Genomic DNA, 24,195 nt, shown 5'->3' with positions numbered 1-24,195 from the left:
TTCCAGATAAAATGACTGCACTATTTGAACTTGAGCTGCTTCTACAAGATGACCATTATAGGGATCTGGTCTTCCAAAGACTCCTTTTACAGACCTCACATTTCTTGATTTGTTTACCATTTACTTTGATACTGACGGAACGTGGTTAAAATTGTTTTGTTTGAAAATGTCTCTGGAATAATAGTTAAAATTGCACCTTTTCATTGTAGGATGCACAATATTCAACAGATGAATTGATATTTGTGAAAAAAAGGACGAACATCTCTGTAGTTGACTGATTCAGGGTCTTTAATTTTTCCTCTATTGATGTCAACACTGCATCTTCTGCACTGTGGGAGACTTCACCTTGTTCAGATTCTATCATTGTTGTTATTCTGTCAAAACATTTAGAACACAAAAAATCGTCCCTGGAAACATCTTCACTTCGAAGCAGAGTCTTCAAATGAGAACACTTATTCCCAACATGAACCAAGTCTGCTTTTTTGTTTGTCTTACCTATCACTCTTTTATGGATATGCAAATAGTCATCACACTTCACTCTTCTGTGGCCCCAGTCAGAAGACATTTCAAACAGTCCTTTTCACACAACACACTGCAACTGTGTCAACTGGCAAATCCCTCACGAAAACACAGGACTCACTGGATGGTTTCAGATTTCTTAGAAGCCTCTCCAGTAAACAAACGAGCTCTGAACAAGTACTATAAAGAAACTTGCAATGAACAACCATGGAAAAGAAACTACAACAAAGTGAAAGGAATAACTGCAACAATGAAAGTGAAAAGAAATAACTGCAACAAAGACAATAGAAATAAACATTGTAACAAATAAATTACTAAGAAACAATTTCAGTGAAGACATACATTATCCTTGAAAGTTAAATAAAATGATTTTTTAAAATAAAACCTGTCGAAAATAAAAGTGGAAGCTCAAGCTCTCCTTTACAGAAAATATAGTACTACATGGTAATAATCAACAGAAAAAAATCAAAATGTTAGGGATTGGCATTTTTGAAAAAAAAAATTCCGTAAATTATAAAAAAGTTCAGAACGTTATAGTAAAAGAACTTTGACAGATAAGTCCAAATGGAAGATTTCTTTGTAATCGTGAAGCAATTTTAAATAAAAAAACCCTAACTTAATATCTAGAACTGTTTCAGAGATACAGCATTTTTAAATTTTTTCCAAAATTCACATCTTCAAAATGGTATGCGCACTGTCATCTATGGAGGGCTGTATCTCGGAGCAGAAATTTTTTTGGAGAAAACAACAAATGTGTTTCTTACTTAGTCCTTCATTTTAACACATGCTTAATTCAATAACATCCGAGACTATGAAGGCAACTCCCCTGCCTGAAGTGATACGGAATATGCCCTGTATTCTCTCATCTCCTGGAGCGTTCTCAGCATTTAGACACTCAATTCGATTTAGGTAGTAACGCTATTCAAATCGCTGTCCTACCATATTGATCTGTCCTTCAATATGTTTCCGAATATCGGAACGTGAACTTCAAAAATACCACTCCCCAGGTTCGTGTCCCACGCTTGACCAACTGCTTTTGGGCTCCATCTCTAGTAACACTGATATTGATAGGAAGCTAGAGTTTACCTTTCCTACCTTGAAGAATCGTTAAGTCATCGAAGATCACCATAGAAAGGCTGCTCTAGTGCGCACTTTAGTCATTGGCCGAAGTGGTATCCTTATTAGGCTTCTGAGACATAAGGAAAAACCATTGCTGCAGGTACTATCCAAAGTAAAGTAGTTGTCGCGTTAGCCGGTAAGATCACCAGATAAAATATTAGTCACCCGTTCCCTTAAAAAGAGCACACTGGTCACTTTGGATTGCTCTAGCTGGTTTAATTGGGACTAGGTGGTCATGTGACCCTTACTGACGATGTATGTCATGGCAGTGAAATGGCGTGTGTGTGCTAGCCGATTATATTGAACAAGTGCAGTAAGGCAGGCCAGCATGGAAATGTGAATGAAATGAGCTACCGGATTTGAACATGGCCATGACCACGTTGTGAATGAAATAGCCCAATTGTTGATGCGTCAATGCCAACTGCTGAACATCTACTAGGAATGGTGTACCACTTACAGCCACGTAACACAGTGTGAGAACAGCGGTCGCGAAAAGATCCTAACCGACAGGGATCGGGGATATGTTACACATTGTGACAACCAGTTTCACACAAAACAAGTATTGCTGCTGTCACCGAATGCAGATCCATCTCAATCAGTTCCAAAGTGAACATTGCGAAGGGAACGACATGCAGTGGATAATCGAAATCGGATCCCTTGCAAAGGGCGTTGCTCATAGGGGCACATAATAAATGCTCCTCTCAACTTTTCCAAATGATGAAAGGCATCGAGTACCCTGATAGATCGGAGAGGCACTTAATCCGTAGTGTCTATAGTGTGTAGTTCAGGCCAGAGATGGACGTGTGATGTTTTGGGGCCATTGTTCGTAGCATGTCTTTTGGGGCTACTCATTCGGGTTACTGTGACCAAGAACCAGGATGTTCATTTGAACGTTCTTGGAGACCATATGTTGTCCTTTCTTCTACAACTTGATGAGTATACTGTGGACATTCTTATCTTCCAGGTGACAACCACCATGTGCATAGGACTGCCTGCATACATTCCTGGTTGGACGAATACTCATACACCCTATCGCACCTCATCTGACTCGCTAAATTAACCGATATTAATGCCATAGAAAAAAGGGTAAACGTAACAGTCAGTATTCCTGCCTTTTGGTAACTTCACGGGGTTGAATCGCTTCAGCTGGATGTGGCATGTCTGGAGAAACTAGGGGACACTCTCCTTCTCCTAATAAAATCAAGAAATGGTGGCACACTGTGTTGGCGTGAGGCGTCCTGGGAGTGATCAACTTTTTCTCCAGTATTTTTAATGACGGAAATAATTAAGAAGAGGTAGGTCAGCGACGATACTGCGCTCTGTGTTTGAAGTGAATGAAGTGGAAGAGTATAAATGAATATTTAGCTTCAGATATCTGATGTAGTGCTGGTGCTTGGACATAATACATTGAATGAGGTCAACGAAAGTGTAATAATGCACCTAACGACAGTTAGGAGAGAGACCCAATGCATATACAAGGTCCCACAGAATGGGCAAATCACAAATAGGACGGAAATATAAAGGCTGAAGTTCGTACCAGTTCGGAGGGCCTAATGAACCATAAAAACGTCAGCCAGCTTTGCAAGCGAACTCCAAGCGAAAGGGCGTCGCCCCAGAGAAAAGGGCGTGTCAGTGGAATTTCGTCGCGCGTCCGTCATCGATCCACGGTTAGAGCTGATAGCCACATCTGTTTCTTTGTAGCATCCCCATTACAGAGCTGTATCATTCCACGGTCGCTGACTGTTAAGTCAGCAGGTCGCAGTCTAGTGCATGGGTGTCCAATCTTTTAGGTTACTGAGCTACATTGGAAGAAGACTAGTGTTTTTTGGTCGCACACAATATTCTTAACACTAACAGCAACCCCCGAGAAAAAAAGAGGGGAGGGCGAATGGGATGGGCCAATGAGAGAAGAGAGAATAGTATCGTGTGGCTGGAGTTTCAAATTGAAAATATTCAGAACGGAATTTTGTGGATTCGTGTGATAGGTATTCGTTTCTTAGGCCGCTTTGATACTTGCTTTGGGCCGCGGGTTTGGTGGACACCCCTGGTGTATTGGAATGCGTAGCTGCCTGTAGATCACGCGGCCCCAGGTTCGATTGTGAGCTGGGTCGAAGTTTTTCTTCGCTCGAGGACTGGATGTTTGTGTTGCATTCGTTTTATCTCATCTTCATCGTCAAAGTGGGGTCAAATAGGAAGACTTTAACCAGGCGCCCGAGACGGAGCCCCTGGCCAATAATGCCATAATGTTATACATTATTGCAGATAACTTTCGTTGCAGAACAAGGATTCATCACTTTAAACAAATAACTTGTTTTTCTCAGATTTGCACATGGAGAACGTTTTATGTTAGCGACTTCTCGTCTCAGTCGACTACCCATGGCAAAATGACTGGTGATTCAAAAAATGCGTGCGAGTTAGTGCTGCCTAATATGCAGTTTTGCACATGAACGTGTAACTAAAATTATAAGGATCCCTTCTTCGTAAAAAAAAAGTCTCAAAGTAGTCAGAGAATTAATGAATTAACAATGATGATAATTTAGTGATGATCAAATCAGATTCTTAGCTGATATTCGTGAATGGATCGTGTTGTAGACTCTTGATGCTACTGAGAACTGAAAGAATAGGAAGTGTGTCGTCCAAACAGTTGCAAACGTCGACATTTATTTACCCGAGAAAATATATAGGTGTAAAGAAATATAACTTTTTTTGGAAGGCAGCATACAGGGCCATCTTATCTTATCCCTTGTGTCTTTTTTATTTCTGTGTGCCAAATAACATACAAAATTATTTTCCTCCTCTTTCATCGTTGAAACAATTTTCAATAAAAACGTGTTTCATCTATTTTCATTCTTACTGACGCTCAGTGTGGTTTATTTTTAAAACATTGTAAAACCAATGTAACCTTTTGATTGGAGATGGTTTGTATCTTGTGTAGGGAAAGAAAGTCATAGGAAAAATACCACGTAGTCATGCAACCTTTGCAAAATGTCAAGAAAAAAAAGCAAAAATTGAAATAAAAATTGAGAAGAGACAAAAGCACAAAATCCATTACTGTAACGTTAGTGATCGAGGAGGGAATTGGTTAACATCCGTTTGGCAGACAACGTCTCCTACGTATGTTTTTGCGCATGTGCAGTTGTCGGCATACTGTACATTCGTCACAAGTTGTCAGTCGTTGTCACCGAGCCACGCGCAGTGTGATTGGTAGCTGATTCATGCGCTGACATGTAAAAAGCGCACCTACCTACAAGTAATTGATTTTGAACGGAAATTCCCCCTCGTATGTAATCCAGCTATTTCACGGTTTTGAAGGTGTAAAATGCCCCCCAGTTATTTGAATGCATGACCCGTTGTCTTCAGTCTGACGAAATTCGAACTTTTACATGGTTCCATCAAACCGTATTAGACTGTCTGTTAACGAAAACTCTCCTGTTCTGATCGAGCGATGATGCTTTCCAGCCCATTTGTACGAGACTTGCGGACGGCAAAGTCTTGATATTTGTGTAGCTTATTTCACACAGTACTTAATTATAGATAACTACATCGTAGGCGAAAAGTCTGACGTTACTACTGATATTGTCTGCAAGTTCATTAATGTACAACATGAACAACAAGGGTCCCAAACACTTTCCCGGGTGCATACCTGAAGCGTAAATGTTCGAACCAACAGATACAGATACAGATAGGTGAGCACAGCCCAAATTCTCATTTCCTGATCCAGCTTTCTCGTCGTTTCCCTAAACCCTTCTCCAGTGAATAGAAGTGTTCCTTACGATTTTTATTTTCCATACTTGTCTGAGCTAGGACTCAGTCTCTAATGACCTGACTGTCAACAGGATGCTAAATCTAAGACTTTAACCATTCATCCAGCTTTAGTGGCTTTACATTAATGTCATCATCATTTCTGTTGACTTCATCACTGATGTTTCCTGAAGGTGTTGAGACTGGATACTTTTGTGGTACCATTACCTTCTGGTTTCTAATCCAGAGGGTTGTTGCCTTAGTATTCTACACTCTGGTGACTCAGACATATTTTATTGTGATTCATTTTTTGTTGTTACTGATTTTTCGTAAATTTTGTTTCAGTTAGTTAGCTAGCTAGTTAGTAGTTCCATAACAAAATTATCAATAAACGTTTATGATATGGAATGTGTTAGTAGAACAAATATAGAACACTTACACACATGTCTATATGTACAAGCACCTGCACAGCTACTCCATCCTGTAAAAACTGCTTAAAACATGTAGAGCAACAGACACAAGTAGAAATATTTAAATGCTCAATCAAATAGATAAAGAGGCAAGAGTCATTTTCAAGGAGGAACTGTAAACGTTTAGCAGTGGGCACACCTGTCTACAAGGAATGTAGCAGAAGTGATCCTCAAAAACCACCCATTATCATCGATATCTGTTGTAGAATCTTATAACCTATTCAGGGCTCACATTTACTGAGATACCTTGAACAGAATGACCGCCTCTAAGCAAACCTACATGGATTCCGAAAACCTCAATCGTGCGAAACATGATTAGTTTTTTTCTCATATGACATCTTTATAGCCATTTATCAGGGGCCTCACATGGATGCAGCATTTCTTGAGCTACAAAAATCATTTGACGTTTACAATAACTAAATGGAAGTCTGATCACATCAATTATGAAGAGCAATTTGTGACTGAATTGGTGATTTCTTGGCACAGAAAGCACAGCGTATCATATTAGACAGTGTCATTGACAGTCACAGAACTAACTACAGATGTGCCCCAGGAAGTGTGTTGGGATCCATGTTGTGTATTAGCGATGTAATAGACAATTTTAGTAGTATCCTCAGACTTTTGACAGTTGATGCCGTGCTACCTTAAACTACAATTAACCAGTCAGATCTTGGTAAGATTTCAGACTGATGCAAAGACTGACCACTTACTTTAAATGTTCATAAATGTAAAGTTGTACACTTCGTGAAACACACATATGTAAGATTATAAAGTAATTGGCTGGATACAAAATCTGCTCACTAAACATTGGCAGGAGAACACACACATAAAAAAGGTTTTATGTATGCAAGCTTTCAGAGCCAATGGCTCCTTGTGGCAGAAGAGTTAAGGAGTAAGGAAGCGGGGTGAAGAAAAAGGACTGGAGAGTTTTAGGAAAAGGGGCAGAGTTCGGAAAAGTCACCTAGAACCCAGGGTCAGGGGAGACTTACTGGATGGGATGAGAAGGAAAGATGACTGTTGGCAACTGCACCGAATGATATTTGATAACCTAAAAGCTTAATGTGGAAGACACAGCAATAAGCAAGACAGAATTACTGCTAAAACATGGTGAATGGGTTAATAAGAGTGAAAAGCCCCCCCACACACCATTTTCTCAGAACTCCGCAGGTGGGAACTAGTCCTATGACATGTCCTTGGTTCTCGCCACTCACCTGGCTTTAATTTATGTTAATTTCTTCCATCTTGGCATTTCTTCACAGTAACTACTCCTTTCTTTGCTCAGTTTTAGTTTCTACATCTTTCATTTTCTGACCAGTTTATTTTTCTGCCATCCCTCTCCCACCTTTATTACATACAATGCACTTAGCTTTTCATTCTTATTAACTCGTTCTCCATGTTTTAGCAGTAATCTCTGTCTTGCATATTGCTGTGTCTTCCACATTAAGCTTTTAGGTTTTCAAATATCGTGCGGTGCATTCCCCAACAGTCTATCTTTCCTTCTCATCCCATCCGTAAGTCTCCCTTGGCCCAGGGTTCTAGCCAACTTTCCTGAATTCTGCCCCTTTTCCTAAACCTCTTCAGTCCTTTTCCTTCACTCCTCTTCCTTCCTTAACCTTCAACCCTTCGACCAGGAGGAGGAGCCACTGGCTGCCACTTGGTGAGTAGATTTTTTTAATCTATCCTATTACTTTATATTGTCAACAATTGATTATTCTCATTGTTATAAATATGTAAGATTGTATGACTGCAATGTCAGTTAGTGACATTTGGAATTGTTCTGCCCATTAAAGTACCTGGTTGCAGTGTACCTGTAACTCTTAAGTAATGAAGTAGAAATGTATGCAAAAAGTTGAGTTCCTTCCTGTTGTTTTAGCGATATGGTGACTTTAATATCTTTTGTCTAGGAATAAAAGTATTAATATTTTGCATATGAGACATCAACTCTTCATTTAACTTGCAAGGTCTGTTAGAAAATAGAACCAATACCACAAAAACATTTTTAAATGAAGAAGACTCATAACATGGATTCTGTTGAATCCTTCTTCTAAATGCATTCCTCCGCTACGTATATACCTCTCCAAGTAACTTTCTCATTTGTAAAAATAGTCTTGAAATGAGTCTCGAGCTATCACCAAGAGTTACTAAACTAAACGTTGTCTTATACTTTCAGTGGTTATGGATAAATGCTTTAACAAATCCCTTTGTGGGACAAGGATTCAATCGAAGCAAAGGAAAATATGTTAAATTTTTCAGCATTTTTCTTTGAGTTAAAGTTTGACTTTTACTTCATATTCATAGGCCCACATCTTATCAACAAATATTTGTCTTCGTGCACACACACAAGACGGTTAAAAAATGCTGCTGTTAAGTTTTCTGTGCAGTCGTGTACAGTTAAAACGAATTTGATGCAATACTGCTGCTGATTCAATTCATGATTGTTCTGAAACTGTGAATGTAATATATTCCTTAATAAGCTCCAGTAACTTGGAGACAATGCCAGCAAACTGGAAAGAAATCTGCTGATGAATTTTGATGCTAATATCATCTCACATGCCTCAGTACTGCTGTAAACACAACTCAAATTACTCTGGAACTTTCAAACGTGCTTTACATTTACCAGTATTTTTTGTAATAAAAGGCAACTTATAACATAGTCTTATTTTTTTCTTTTTCTTTAATAGATTCCCACAATGTCAATTAATGGACGTTCAGTGGACTTCGTACTGGTGTGGGAAGAAGAAGGAAGCAAAGCAGCATCTAGTGCTGCAGCAAATGCCAAGATAAAACGAGAGATCTTTGAAAAACATTTGGAAGAAGAAGGTCTGATTCTGGAACATGAAAAAGTGAAGCATTTGAATTTTGTGAAAATACATGCTACTCATGAAGTGCTGTGCCGTTATACTGAAATCCTGAAACTCCGTATGCCAATGAAAGAGGTATTATTATTATCATCATTATTATTATAATACCGAGTAATATAAATCTATTGTAAATTTCAACTCATCAGCAGGAGTGCACAGCAGAAATAGTCATCGCTGATGCACTGGTTGAATACTGTTATCATTTACCTTGAATATTAAATCATATTTGAAAAAAAAAAAGTCTTATCTGTTAGCTTGTTACAAGGGCTTCGAGATAGATTGCTCAGAATACGAAATAAGTTTCTTTAACTGAGAGCATGATGGTATTGCTAGAAATTTTAATTTTATATGTGTTGCATGAGTTAACTATTGTTTTACCTGCTGGCTATTGTAGGTTATTGATGTAGCAGTATCCATGTCTGACTGGAAGAGATTTCAAATCAGTCTTGTCTGAAGATGAGTTACTGAAGGGTAGATCTACACTGTTGATGACTGTCTGCTGTATGCTTCTAAGACCCGTATTGTGTTTGAACATAATTTCTGTATAATGTTATCATTAATTATTTAATGAGGAGTTATGTCAAAACTATCACACTTAACTCCATCTAAAATGTCCAGGAGACTCCAAATAACCGTCATACAGTTAAACACTGCCACAGACTCTAAAATGGTGTGTGTGTGTGTGTGTGTGTGTGTGTGTGTGTGTGTGTGTGTGTGTGTGTGTGTGTGTGTGTGTGTGTGTGTGTGAGAGAGAGAGAGAGAGAGAGAGAGAGAGAGAGAGAGAGAGAGAGAGAGAGAGAGAGAGAGAGAGAGAGAGAGAGAGAGAGAGAGAGGGGGGGGGGGGGGGGGTTACTACAATTTCAGAAAAATTGGGTGATTTATTCAAGAGAAAGAGTTTCACAAATTGAGCAAGTCAGTAATGTGTTGGCCCATCTCTGGCCCTTATTCAAGTAGTTATTTAGATTGGCATTGATTAGTAGAGCTAATGGATGTCCTCCTGAGGATATCATGTGAGCATTCTGTCCAAATGGTGCCTTAGATATTCAACATCACGAGACGATTGTAAGACCCTACCTATAATGCTCCAAACGTCTCAGTTTGGGAGATTTCTGAAAACATTGCTGACGAAGGTAGGATTTGGAAGTATGAAGATGAGTAGTAGAAACACTCGCAATTTGCAGGAAGGCCTTATCTTCCTCAGATGTAGACCTAGGACAGCTTGCCATGATGCATAACAAAGTGGGTAGTAGAATATCATCGATGTACCACGGTGCTGTAAGGGTCCTGTGGATGACAATCAAAGCGGTCGTTCTATGGAAAGCAATGGCACCCCAGACTGTCACTCTTGCTTGTTGCGCCATGTGTCAAGTGACAGCCAGGATGGTATCCCATTGCTGTTTGATTCATCTCCAGACACATCTTCAGTGGTCATTGGGGCTCAGTTCAAAGCAGACTCATAACTGAAGGCAATTATACTCGTGTCAATGAATCCCTTTCCTTAGCCATCATTTTTACTATTCATTTGTCGGTGTTGTTCTTTCTCTTAGGTAATTATCTCTTTTACACATTTAACTAGCAATATCTTTAGTTCTTGATATTAAACCCTGTGTTGCAGAATTTATAATATTTCTTTGGGATCAACACTACTTGATTTATAGCTTTACTAATTTAGCTTCTCTTGTGTTGAAAGAATTTTTTTGTACACATGACAGATGTGTATTCTCAAAGTGCCAATAGTCCAATGATAGTAGCATAATATTATATACAGTATATCACTTACTGTTTCAGTTTGATGGTACATACTTAGAGGAACCTTCATTTGACATAATGCAAGAAGTCAAATCACTTGTGAAGCGTGCCTTAGAGTTTGTACGAGTGGACCCCAAAGTGTTCAAGCCAGTGGAACGAAAGTTAACTGCAGAGTTTGGTCGAGATAAAGAATATTTGTAAGTTGTTAAGACCTTGCTTAATATAAATTAAAATCAACTGTTAGTAACAAAGTGGAGTACAAATTAGTAAACTTCATTATAATACATTTATAATCTCACATATGACCTACATTGATGGTATAAAATACTTACCATTGACTCTAAGATTAATGCACTATTTTCTTTTTTAGATTTGATGTTGATGCACCGAATTTCTTCACACCTGCAGTAAGGATCCTAGTTGTTGATTTTATTTTACAGCGGCAGAAATTTTCTGAGGATTCTGGGGATTTATTTTCATTTGGAATCAATAGATTGATTACAGAAGGTGTTTACAAGGCTGCTTATCCTCTCCATGACGTATGTACCATTGCCAATTATAAGTTCTCTAATAATGAATTATCAACTATATTTTTTTGCACATGTGTGCTATTTCAGTCAATGTAATAATGATGTGTACTTGAATTACTTTTCAGGGCGATTTTAGGGACAGATCATGCATGAGAGGTCTGTTATTTCATGAGTGGGCATCTGTGCAAAAATGGATAAAATTCCAGCCAGTAGATCATGTAAAAGATTATTTTGGCGTAAAATTTGGATTATATTTTGCTTGGCTTGGTTTTTATTCTCATATGTTAATACCTGCTTCAATAGTTGGTCTTATATGTTTCTTCTATGGAGTCTGTACTATGTTTTCGAATCGCTTAAGGTACGTTGAATTTACTACTTGGGTTGTGATGTTATACCTTTAATATAAATATGCTCAAGATAAAGTGAAATGTATTTGTGACTTGCAGTGTTGCAGACAAATTTGTTACAAGGACTTATTACTGTTAAACATATTATTGAAAACCCAACATTCCTAAGCTCACTAGCAACATACATTTAATGAAAAATGCAAGATCTGTGTTTGAGTGACGTGGTGAGCCATGGATGAAGCATTCTGCGGAACATGTTAATGTAGAGTGTGGAAAATCAATTAGGAGACAGTGACTTACACACATTGACGTGATTAGTACATTGCCCCTACTCTGTCACATCTTCCATGGAATGGTTTGCATCTGAATGCTTCTGGTAAGAGACAGCTTGCACAGCTAATTACCAGAATCATTTAGTCTGTATCCATCCTGTCTAAGTGATCTCCTATAGGTTCACTAGGTCTCTTTTAGGGTAAATTCAACTGAAAGTCAGGGCTGCAGAATAAGTATAGTTACAACTGAAGCAGCTAATAGTACAGTGAAATACTGCAACATGGACAAAACCAAGGAGATTAAAGAAAATTCATTTACTGCCTCCCATCAAAATGTCAGAAGCTTTGTAAGTAAAAAAAAGTTGGATTTCTCATATCCACTCAGGGAAACAAAGAGGTGTATAGAATTTCAGCAGACTTGTGTATATCAGACCATCACATGGAAATGATTGAAACTGATTCATATTTCTCAGTAGAAAGAAATATCACATTACTGTAGAACCAGAAAGAAGGGGGAAGTGGATAAACATTTTTAAAAAAAAATGGAGTCTAGTCCCCGACTTTTGTGTCAGTCGGAGGTCGTCGTCAGTCGGGCTGGGCCGGGTCGGGTCGGGTCTTCATGCTGCTCTATCCTGCGCAAACCTACTGCAACTTACATCTTTCTGATTCTGATTCTTATATTCATCTCTTGGTCTCCCTCTGCACTTTTTACTCCTCGCAGTTCATGACAATACTACATTGGTGATCCTTTGGTGACTCAGAATGTAGACTTAACTGGAAAATTCTGTGCTTGTCATGACCAGTGTAACCCACATTAGTAAATCCTGGTATTTAGAGTTGGTTGATAACTTCATCAAGCAGATGAGGCTTTTTTAAGACTACAATCATTCTTCTTTTTCTGGTTACAATTTTTTCAAGGGTTTCTGTTCTCCCTTTTTCGTAGCATAGCGTTCTGTGCTAAAATGACATACATGAAGTCTGTTCATATCAAAATTGCTTTTTTGCTCCATTTGCCTACACATGGAGTTGGAGGTGTTTGTGGGTCCAGTTGTTGTAGTTGTGTAGACTTTTCGCCACTGTGCTACGTCACAGCATTGAATGGGGTACACCATCTATGTGGTTGCCTCTGTGTTGTACTCTAGTGAAGAAAGAACATGTAGGGAATTTAAACACAAAAACGATACCAACAGACCATGTAATAGGTATAAAACTTTGAGAGCTTGACACACTATGTCTAAAAATCTCCATCATAGAAATAGCCCATAAGTATCTTACCCAGTGTAACCATCCGGCAGTCTATGGTGATGGTTTTAACTCTCAGCACTCTAGATGGGGCTATCGTATATCTACAGCTGAAGGTACTGAATTAAAAGACTGGGCAGACAACCAGGACCCACATCTCCTGTTCAACCCCCAAGGATACAGCACCCTTCAGATCAAAGGTATGGGGCGCAACGTCAACACTTAACCAACCTTCATCACACAAGAAGCAACAGGCACATGCAAGCTGCATGAAGAGTATTTGAGGTATTCCCAAGGGGTCAGCACCCTCCAGTAATTGAAGAGATCGAATTATTTATCCCAGTTACAAAAAACTCCCCAATCCAAAGCTGGGACACAGGGATAGCTGACTGGAATAAATATGAATTCTTTGAGAAGTCAATAAATTGGATACTGCAGAGACCTGAGGACTACAAAAGATCCACAAATGTGACACATAAGTGACCCTAAGTGCTATTCCTCACAAGGTTACCAAGGCATATACCCTGTGCTGGATGAAAAGTGGGAAGCACTATTCAAGCAATTTAAGAGCAGCAAGGATAATGAGGAATGACTGGTCAACAGTATGAATCAGGAATGCAGTAGCAGATGGAAGGAGGCAATATAAAGGGTAGGCTTTTACCCTTTACACTAGGAAGAACTGAGGTCTTTTTGGTAGTGAGCACACAGCATGTTATGTTGAATGAGGAGAGCCGTTGTCAGATGTAGAAGTAACTTCGGGTGTGCTTGAAGAAAGTGTGTTAGGACCATTATTGTTCATGTTATGTATTAGTGACCTTGTTGTCAATATTAATAGGCACCTCAGGCTTTTTGCAGATAATGTAGTTATCTATAATGAAGTACTATCTGAAAGAAGCTGCATATATATTCAATCAGATATTGATAAGGTTTCAAAGTGATTCAAAGATTGGCAACTTGCCTTAAATGTTCAGAAATGTAAAATTTTCCACTTCACAAAATGAAATAATGTAGTATCCTGTGACAGTAACACCAGTGAGACACTGTTATAATCAGCAAAATCCTATTAAGTATGTGGATTTAACACTCTGTAGGGATATGAAATGCAATGATCATATAGGGTCAGTTGTAAGTAAAGCAAGTGTTAGATTTTGGTTTATTGGTGGAATCTGTCTACAAGGGAGATTGCTTACAAATCATTCTCATGATCAGTTCTAGAATATTCCTCAAGTGTGTGAGACCCATACTAAATAGGACTGACAGGGGATACTGAACATATAGACAAAAGGGCAGCGCAAATGGTCACAGGTTTGTTTAGTCCATGGGAGAGTGTCACAGAGATACTTTAAGTAATGGAACTAGAAGACTCTTGAGCATAGACATAAGCTATCTTGAGAAAGTCTATTAACAGAGCTTTAAAAACCCACTTTAAATAATTACTCTAGGAATATACTACAGTCACCTACGTAATGGTCACATAGGGATCATAAAGATAAGATTCGAATAATTATAGCAGGCAGAGAGGCATTCAGTCGATCGTTCTTCCCACAATCCGTATGTGAATGGAACGGGAAGAAACCCTAATAACTGATGTAATGGTATATACCCTCTGCCATGTTCCTAATGGTGGTTTGCAAAGTGTAGATATAGATGAGCTGGGGCCTGGTGGTGCTGTTAGGTGGTGCCACAGTGCCTCAGAGACTATCTCTTGGCCCTAGTGCATCTTAGATTGCAATTGTCGTGGAACAAACCTCCTAAATACAGCTGAAAAGAAAGAAATTTCTGGAAACATGAGCAGTATATTAATAATCCAGCCAATAAGAATACTGTGAAAGAAGGGGAATCAGAGGCTACCCAGGCCTGAAGCTAATGAAGACAGGAGAAGCAGCTGAACCCAATGAGATCCTGTTGGAATTCTTGAAAAAACTGGGAATTTTAGGTAGAAGGTGGTTGGCCAAACTCTTCATGGAATGCATCAGAACAGGTATATTTCCTAAGATATGTAAAGAAACAAAAATCATTGTGATGCTGAAACACGGAAAGACTGGAGCTCACCCATAGGATTGACTAAACTTAACTTCATACATCAGAGGAAAACTTCCTACATATCAAACAGGTTTTCGAGCAGTTAGAAATTGCTGAGATCAAGTGCTGGCCTTTACAATCTCTATTGAGGAAGACTTCCAAAACAAAATGAAAACCAATATGGTTTTCATAGATCTAACATCAGCTTACAATACAGTATGGCTTTGAGGAGCAACTGCTTAAGCTAGCTAGAATTATCAAACAAAGACTTACTTATGTTTTACTTAAATACAAGTTAACAAATGGGAAAATCAGTTTCACTTCATGGTACAAACAACAAGAGCATGGTTGAAAATAATGGCCTGTACAGTATTCTGCACTAACACCCATTGTTTTAAATTTTCATGTTGCTGACATGCCAGACACCAATTCATGTATCCATACTAAAGTGAAACTTGTAACGACCTCGACAATACACTGACTGCGGACCTGGAAGTACTGACATCTACATCCAAACTTTAACAATAGAAATACAAATAGAAAGCTACAGCTCTGTAGAAATGGTCAACGCTTCAGACATAAGGATGAGCTTAATTACTTGGGAGTGGACTAAAAGTTCCATAATGCTATCTTGTTGAAACTGGGTGCAGCAACGTGGGGCTGACTGGCAAGCACATTGAGAACTTCAGCACTAACCCTTGTCTGCAGTGTTTGCTGAATATTGCTCACCAGTCTGGATGAGAAGTGCACACTTAGTTAAAGTGGTGCAGAGTGCAGATACTCTATGGAACAGTTAGAGCGTGGCTCCCTGCCCTAATGAACATAGAGGCCCCTAAAATCAGATGAGCACAGTTAGCCACAAGAGCCTACAGAAAAATCATGGGCAACCTGCATACAGAAAAATTGTGGGCAACCTAAAACTCCTTATAAACAAAGATCTTGCACCTAAAGACTGACTTAAAACTAGATCACCTTGACTAAAAATTGGCAAAGAACCACAGAATTAAACTCAAAGAAAGCTTCAAAAACTATGGGCTTTAAGTGAACATAAGAACCAGAATTTAGTGGAGGACCCCAATAACATGATCAGAGAATTCAATCTGCTGAGGAAATTGTGGACAACTTTGTACTGCGCCAGAATGAGTGCTGGAAGATGTAAGAATCTGATGAACAAATGGCACCTATCAGACAGTACTGAATGTTAATGCAGTGAAATCACATCAATGGATCATTTACCTGCATGCGTGGTGCATGGTTATGAGGGTGAGCTGGACACAGAATCTATGACTCAGTTATTAAATGGCTTAAGAATATTAGCAATATAATTGATGTTCTGTAATCACAGAACCCTAGGACGTATTATGAGCAAAACATGTGATGGGTGTTCAAAAGCAAAAGTACAAAACTATATTGCAAGTATAATTGAAGTCTTTATTCAAAAGAAATCATCAGAGGACTGAGCACAACTGTTCCACTGTTTCATGAGCTGGAGAACTCCGTGTTCCCAGAAATGCCGTGGTTGTGACAGGAGCCAGTTCTCCACTGTGTCAAACACATGGAAGCTGCAAGTTGGTATGTCCAGGCTGTAGGGGGGGGGGGGGAGGGGGGATATGTTCAAGCTGCTTCCACTTGAATTTGACCATTACACTGTGTGTGAGCTTGGGGACATGTGGACATGCATTACTGTGGTGTAGATTTACTCCCTTCATTGACAGCCCAGGTCATTTGCCCTTGATAGACTTTCATAGATTACAGAGTATGTCTCAGTACATGTTCCTGTTGTGGGTTTTTCTTTGATGGAATTCGATACGTATTGATTGTACCTTGGGTGTTCAGAAAGATGGTGAGCATCATATTGCCTGGTGAGGGTACAACTTTGAATTTTTTAATGCAAGGTGATGACACTACATTTGTGTCACTAGATGTCTCGCTATTTTATCCCAAAGCAGCATGTGCTAATTTCAACTGGTTTGTTTATTACGATGTTTTGTGCCTTTTCATTTCAACATTCCTTATATTATGAAATATCTCTAACACAGTGGTCTCCTTCATGTCAACCAACATCGAGTCTGATGACATTAATAAACCAAAAATCAACGTGTGCTATCCTCACATGTCCTCTTGAAGCAATAGGTTAAGGAAGTTGGGTGGATGCAGTATTGATTGACATCTGAGAAGCATTTAACTCAGTACCACAGCAAGATTTATTAACCATAGTACAATCATATGGAATAACAAACAGAATATGTGACTGGATTGGGGATTTCTTGGTAGGGTGGGCACAGTGTCTCCTGAAGAAAAACACTAAATGCATTTCCTTTCATTTTTATGACTTCGTCCAGCTGGAGTATATTGTTTTGCATTTTCAACTGTAACTATTTGTTCAACAGCTGTGGCTTTTGGATGAATTTACCCAATAAAAGGCTTAGTGAATACTGGTACGGGATTGATATTGCTTTGTCTAGACAGGATGCATCTGGCTATGAGGCATGGAAGTAACATCTTACTGGACGCATTCAGAAGCAAATAATGACATGTAAGGTATGATTTAATGAGAGATGATGCCTCAATCATTTCCATGGGTGAAGGTTTTTCTCCCATGAGTGATTTCCACCTCTGATCATTTACATGTTCTGCACAACTTTTCATCAGGGGCTTATCATACTGCTCAAATAATAAGATCTTTGCATTTGTGCAAGGAGCATTCTCAGCAATGTGCTTGATGTCGTCTTCAAAGGCCACAGTCCAAATTGTCACTTGCTCCTCCTACTGATAACATGATCATCTTTTCCAAAATCCTTCCTAAAAAGAGCCTAAGTCACAAGTGGCAGCACTGGGCCAGCACTTGGTTTAAAAATACTGTTTACCAGATAATCATTTCACAAAACCTATGTAGTAGTTTCATCGTTGGTGTTCTTGGTCTTCTTAAAATTTGTTTCCTTACACTTAACAGGTACCTTATACTGTGTACTGTCAATCTACTTCTGAAGTTCTGTTGCTTTGTGAAAGCTTTTGTTCACTATGTCCAAAGTGTTGAAGCTATTGGGGCTGCCAGGCTGAAGGTATCAGAATGGCAGCATCTACCATATGTTTTCACAATTTTGGAAGGCTACATCATTTTAGCACTAAATATTGATGCAGAGCACAACAAATCTGACAGTCTTCAATTGGTGTGGTGTGGCTGCTATTGTGGCACAGTACTTTTGACAGACACTTCGTGCCTTGGAAGTTCTCATGTTTCTGGTAACTCAGTCCTATGGAGTAGAAATATATTTTTTTAAAAAAGTAGTACAGCCCACATTGTATTCTTTGTAAAGAATAATTATTAATTTTAATATAGGTGGATCACTTTGGATGTTTTTCCAAGCTGAAGTAAGTCAACTTCTGTAATATTGTTCATGCACATCAGTTTATGCTGTTGTTATTTTACAGTTTTTTTTAAATAGCTAATCCGTTCACCATGAACCAATTTGGGCAGTTACTTTACCTCTTTCTTTGATTCTGACATCTGATTTTCTTATTGCTAAGTGCGTGATGCACTTTTGATAGCACATTTAAAGGATACATGTCCTCTTACTGTGCTATAATGTAAAGGAATATGAACACTCCATTGTAGCCAGTTCCTACTACTTCAGTCACACACATTGAAGTACTTTTTAAACCATACTTGTTACAATTCTTCCAATGAAGATATTCTCTATGCTCAGTGTTGATGTTGTCTTGCAAATTCATACTACTACTACTACTACTACTACTACTACTACTACTACTACTGCTTCTACTTCTACTACATTTACCAGTTTTCAGACATTGATGTGAGTAATAATAACAAAGTATTCTGAATTTCTTACAGTTACGCGTTTGTAAACATTAATATATCATGTGCATTAGTATTTAGTCCATTGTTACCAAAGTTTGTACTGGTGATATAATAGCATGTCTCTAATTACAGTCAAGACATTTGCAATGAAAGCTTAAACATTACAATGTGTCCACTATGTGATAGAACATGTGAATATTGGAACCTAGCAGAGACGTGTACATATGCACGCATCACATACTTATTTGACAATCCATTTACTGTGTTCTTCGCAATATTTATGTCCTTTTGGGGTAAGTAATAACTTGAATTTTCTTTTTCTCATTCTGTCAAATTATTTCAATGTTTTTACAGTTATTTGACATAATGGCAAATATTTGAATTGTTTGTTCAACGTTACAGCAAAGTCTTTTGTGCCAGATCATCAATACCTGCTTACCACCTGCCAAAATGGCAACAATCTTGTACCCTATGTAAATTTAGACATTCTTGGCAAATTTCAATGAGGAAGTCTTCTCAGGCTATAGCTGCTGGTAAACCTTTCGGGATGTGAGGTCGTAGTCCAATGACCTCACATCCTAAAAGGTTTACCAGCAGCTATGTCATCCAGTTGTTAAAGCCCTCATTCTGTTGTCTTCTCAGGTAATCAGCCTAGTTTAGTCATTATTCTGCGGCAGCATTTCAACAAGTTTCAGAAACTTGTTGAAACATTGCCTTAGAATGACGCCTTGACTCGGCTGATAATCCGAGAAGATTTCAGCATCAATCTTGTACCTGTTCCTTGACTTACCCTCTGTTGCAGCATTTACTCACTTATTTAATCATTTTTCCATTCATCTTGAGAAAGAATTTAAAATTCAGTGATTACTTTGATAGGACGAGGAATTCCGCGTTATGCAAGACACCATTTCAGTATTGTCTTACCCAGACATGACTTTTTTGCTATCTTCAGTGGCTTATTTTTTATTTTTGTACTGACATTTGTTATTGGATAATTATGTTAGTAGCTAATGTGCTACACAATCTAAAACTTCTCATGGCTCTGATGTCGTAGTATTTTCTCGTATGTTGTTGGTGAGGTGAATGGGCTGATTTCGTGACCTATGGTCACTTGACAATGCACTGTCTCAGATTTTTCAATGCGTGGGCATAGTTTTCACTGCCATTACATGTTACAACAACATGTTCATTTACATAGCAAGCGCAGACATAAGAAGAAGAACTGCAACATTACATGATGATTACTTTTAGCTTTAGAAATGAATTTAGTAGCAGCAGAGTCAGATACTGAAAGAGCCATGAAAAGCTAGCTTTTGGGCCAATAGATTCCTTCTTCATGCGTAGGAGAGAAAATTATGAAAGATGGTGGCTTATGAGGGATTACTGTAGTGTATCATTGGGAATTCAAGTGCAGGGGAATGTCAGCAGCATTGTGGAAGGCTTGCAAGCATTGAAATGTCATTACTGGTCTATCAGCAGGTAATGTACAGTGGTGTGTAACTGATTACAAGGAAAGCAGACATCATCACAATGAAAACTGGTCTTTAGTTAATCAAAGAATTGGTATAATTTGTTCATGAGAAAAAGAGAAACTATTTAAATAAATGTAGGGTGTTGATCAAAACTCCAAACCATTGGAATACCCATTTTGTTCATATACATGTTTATTATGTACCAGCAGCTCACACTTTATTGAAAGAGCAATCCAAAAACATTGTAGTAAAATTATAGCAATGCACCAGCTAGTGGCTGATAAGGTTTGCAGTGTGGAACACAGCTTTTTGATTTAGTGTATGTGTAGAAAATTATCAGTCAACAAAATTTCCATTTCTGTTGATCACAGCTGGGCTGGCATGGGTGACTGTATTGAGAATCCACATAGTAGTCTAAATGAGAAGTCCAGGTACAAGTGCCACACAGTGGCTGCAAAAAAAGTGGTAAGAACAGTGGTTGATGTCCCTTTTGGAACAGGAGTGCAACTGGAAGATGGCAGTGAATATAGTCACCATACGTGTGTACTGAATATTTGGCACCCATGCATGAGGGAGCAGGCTGTCTTGTCCAACCTGCATGACAGCTAGACAGGCGAGCATCCGGAATTCCTCTCTGGTTGCGGAAATCTTGAAATAGCTTGCACGCTAACTGACCTTTCAGTCATGTTTCTCAATAATCTCTTTGTCCTTCGTTTTCTTCCTCCAAGTCTGTTTGTTGATTACAATGAGCTTTAAGTGATTTTTAAATAATTATATGTAACATCATTGGAGTAGGTAATTGTATGTCTCCACTATGGTTCCAGGTAGGCAACTGTCTATACATAACCCAATCATATCTTGGCGTAGACATAGAATTTTACATGACTGAATACTAAACACCATTGACTGCATGAACATTAATCAATGACTGACATGGCAATGACGGATATGGCATGACTGTGGGTTTGGGCACAATGCCTGTTTTAAAGGCGTGTGTAGGACACCTATCACAAAATGGTAGTTTTTAACTTTTAAATGGTAATATTAAAGACAAAAAGTAGGTAATACATATACCCATAAGGCTGAGAAGTTATTATGATTAACAGTTGGCTAAATTCCTTAAATTTGTAGAAATGATGGTTTTGTTTTATGAGGGGGAACTTTGTACATGCATTGGGATTTACAAAGCATGTCAAGATTTCTTTTAGAAACTCAAATCTTTTTAAGTGGATTATTTCATAAACTAAGATGTTATTGTAGGAAGTTTCTGTAATCAGCAAAATTAAGGCTACACTAGTGTTACAGGGAATTTTTGAAAGATTTACATTTTAAGACTAAAAAATTCTGGAATTCTAATGAGTACAGTAATTCTAAATGTGGTGCTACAGAAGATTGCTGAAGATTAGATGGGTAGATCACATAACTAATGAGGAGGTATTGAATAGAATTGGGGAGAAGAGGAGTTTGTGGCACAACTTGACAAGAAGAAGGGACCGGTTGGTAGGACATGTTCTGAGGCATCAAGGGATCACAAATTTAGCATTGGAGGGCAGTGTGGAGGTTAAAAATCGTAGAGGGAGACCAGGAGATGAATACAATAAGCAGATTCAGAAGGATGTAGGTTGCAGTAAGTACTGGGAGATGAAGAAGCTTGCACAGGATAGAGTAGCATGGAGAGCTGCATCAAACCAGTCTCAGGACTGAAGGCCACAACAACAGTAATTCTTAGTAAAGGAAACTTTTAAGTTACACAGATTTCAGAAGACAAGTTGTTCTTTAGGAAGATGAAAGGTTCGCAGCAAAAGGGGAAAATTTTTACTGGCATGGTATTCACAAAGTGCCCAAAAGATGAGCAAAATGTATAACCAATGATGTAGCATATTTTGAATAAAGCACTATTTATCATTCTTCTGAATTTAACATGTTTTTTAGACAAAAATTGGCATTTCATATTTATGCACCTGGTAAAAGAGAGAATAATTAATTTAGGAATGGTCTTATAGCAAGTTAAGCTATTATGCCTTGGCGCATTTCAGGCTGTGATGTAAACTGAGGACCATTATTGATTAACTTGTCTGTGACATGCCTTCAATAGAAAAATTTTAGGCATTGACTTATTAATCTGTCTACAGTACATTGGAATTACAAAGGGAAATTTATAGTTCTTTTCCCGAAACTGCATAGAACAGCTAGTTTGGAAGCCCACTGATGACAGAAATAGATCAGATGTAATGGCAACAAATAGACCAGACCTCTTTCAGGATGTACATATTGAAGTTTGTGTAAGTGACCATGAGATACTTGCAGCAGCAATAACTACCAAAGTACAAAAGGCAGCTAAGTCAAGTAAGAAGATTTGAATGTTCAGTAAATGACATAAAGAGGAAGAAATGTCATATTTCGAGAATGAACTCAAAACATTTAGCCTTGGGCAGAAGCATTTGCAGAAACTATGGTTCTAGTTCAGAATAATACTTGACAGACTGGATAGATACGTTGTTTGTTGTTTTGGAAGGAAGATAAGAGCTTAACATCCCATCAACAATGATGTCATTAGAGGTAAAGCAGAAGCTCGGACTAGGGGGAGTGGGGAGGAAATTGGCTGCGCTCTTTCAAAGGAACCATCCCAGTTTAGGGAAATCACAGAAAATCTAAATCTGGATGGCTGGACAGGGATTTGAAACACCATGCTTCAAAATATGAGTCCAGTGTGCAAATCAATGCACACTTCACTTGGTGTGTTGTTGTACTGGTTTTTGATACAGCTCTTCACATTAAACTAACCTGCACCAGCCTGTTCATCACTGTTTATCTGTGGCAAACTACATCCAATTGAACCCACTTACGGTAGTCAAGATCTAGCAGGGTAGTTCATGAAGGGGGAATGTTCATTACAATCGCCAAAAATACTGTATTTAGTGACAAAACATATCTTTTAAAAACTGTAGTAAAAATTGAGATAATTAACTATAAAATTTGATTTTTTTTTTCTAAACATGAAGTTGAAAATGTAACAGCTCATTCATTTTTCATAAATTAAATAAAATTTTAGAGTTTCACACACCTGTAAGTGTGGTATGTCTGCTGTGCAAAATTCATTGAAGAATCTCTCTTACTTATGAAGAAAAGTGTACCTATAGCAATAAATGCAGCCATTAGTGAGTGAAAAAATGATGAAATTTCACATGTAAAAAGAATTTATTTTGTTATGTTTTTGAAATTTCACTGCTGTGAGTGTGAATCCTGAGTACTTCCTGGTCAGACAAAGTTTTATGAATTTATTTTTAAAAGTATAGACAGTGGAAATTAAAATGTCCTGTGGTGCCTCTCCTGCTCCAAGTGGGCCTGTTTGACGTTACAAACCTCCCTTAAATAAAAGCGTTGTATATTCACTAAAATAGCTAAAACTGCAGTTGAGTTACAGAAAATATAAGCACATCTTTGGAATCTGTTGAGGCCCAAGAACACAATAAAATTACTACTGTATTTGTACGTTTAGCTTATAAGTTATTGAAATTTAAATGTTTGTACATTTCTAACAAAGCAATAACCATTTGCAGGCATGTTATTAATATGTGTGATACACCAGGTCATGACTTTAGCTACAGGATGAGCGAGTTTGGTTGTGATGTGCACGTAAATAAATTATTAAACAAAATTTTTATGATATTTAATTGACTGTGATAAACAGAGTACCACATATGCATGCTGTCATTTGCCTTCAGCATGTTGACTTTGCATTAGGGACTTACATATATTAATGTATGTAAATATAATTCGTTAAGTTTGTAAGAATTACGAAATGTGCTTTGAAGTGTGTAGTGCCGAAAAACACAAGTAATACACCAACATGCATTTGACAAAGTTCTGTGACTTCCTCTGTGGGCAAATGTAACATAATAAATTAAAGGGATAAAGCACAGCTATTTAGATATTGGATAAGATATAAATATATGCTGATTAAAGAATATGTTTAATGTATACAAGGCAATGTAAAGCACATTACTTTTGATAATGTGGCCCATGGAAAG

General features: G+C 38.1%; 1 protein-coding gene across 3 annotated transcripts in view; it reads left to right on the top strand.

Moving 5' to 3' along the window:
• The window catches only part of LOC124619910 (anoctamin-1-like), a 244,349-nt gene that overhangs the window by 172,992 nt on the left and 47,162 nt on the right, over positions 1-24,195 (top strand). For all 3 annotated transcript variants that reach the window (XM_047146544.1, XM_047146545.1, XM_047146546.1), the window contains 5 exons: positions 8,531-8,785; positions 10,499-10,656; positions 10,830-10,998; positions 11,115-11,347; positions 18,825-18,985. In XM_047146544.1, the coding sequence (XP_047002500.1) occupies positions 8,531-8,785; positions 10,499-10,656; positions 10,830-10,998; positions 11,115-11,347; positions 18,825-18,985 (976 nt within the window). The remainder of the gene's footprint in view (positions 1-8,530; positions 8,786-10,498; positions 10,657-10,829; positions 10,999-11,114; positions 11,348-18,824; positions 18,986-24,195) is intronic.

The sequence above is a fragment of the Schistocerca americana genome, chromosome 6 (assembly GCF_021461395.2).
Source record: "Schistocerca americana isolate TAMUIC-IGC-003095 chromosome 6, iqSchAmer2.1, whole genome shotgun sequence".
Classification (NCBI taxonomy): domain Eukaryota; kingdom Metazoa; phylum Arthropoda; class Insecta; order Orthoptera; family Acrididae; genus Schistocerca; species Schistocerca americana.
This window is presented reverse-complemented; position numbering and strand designations above follow the sequence as displayed.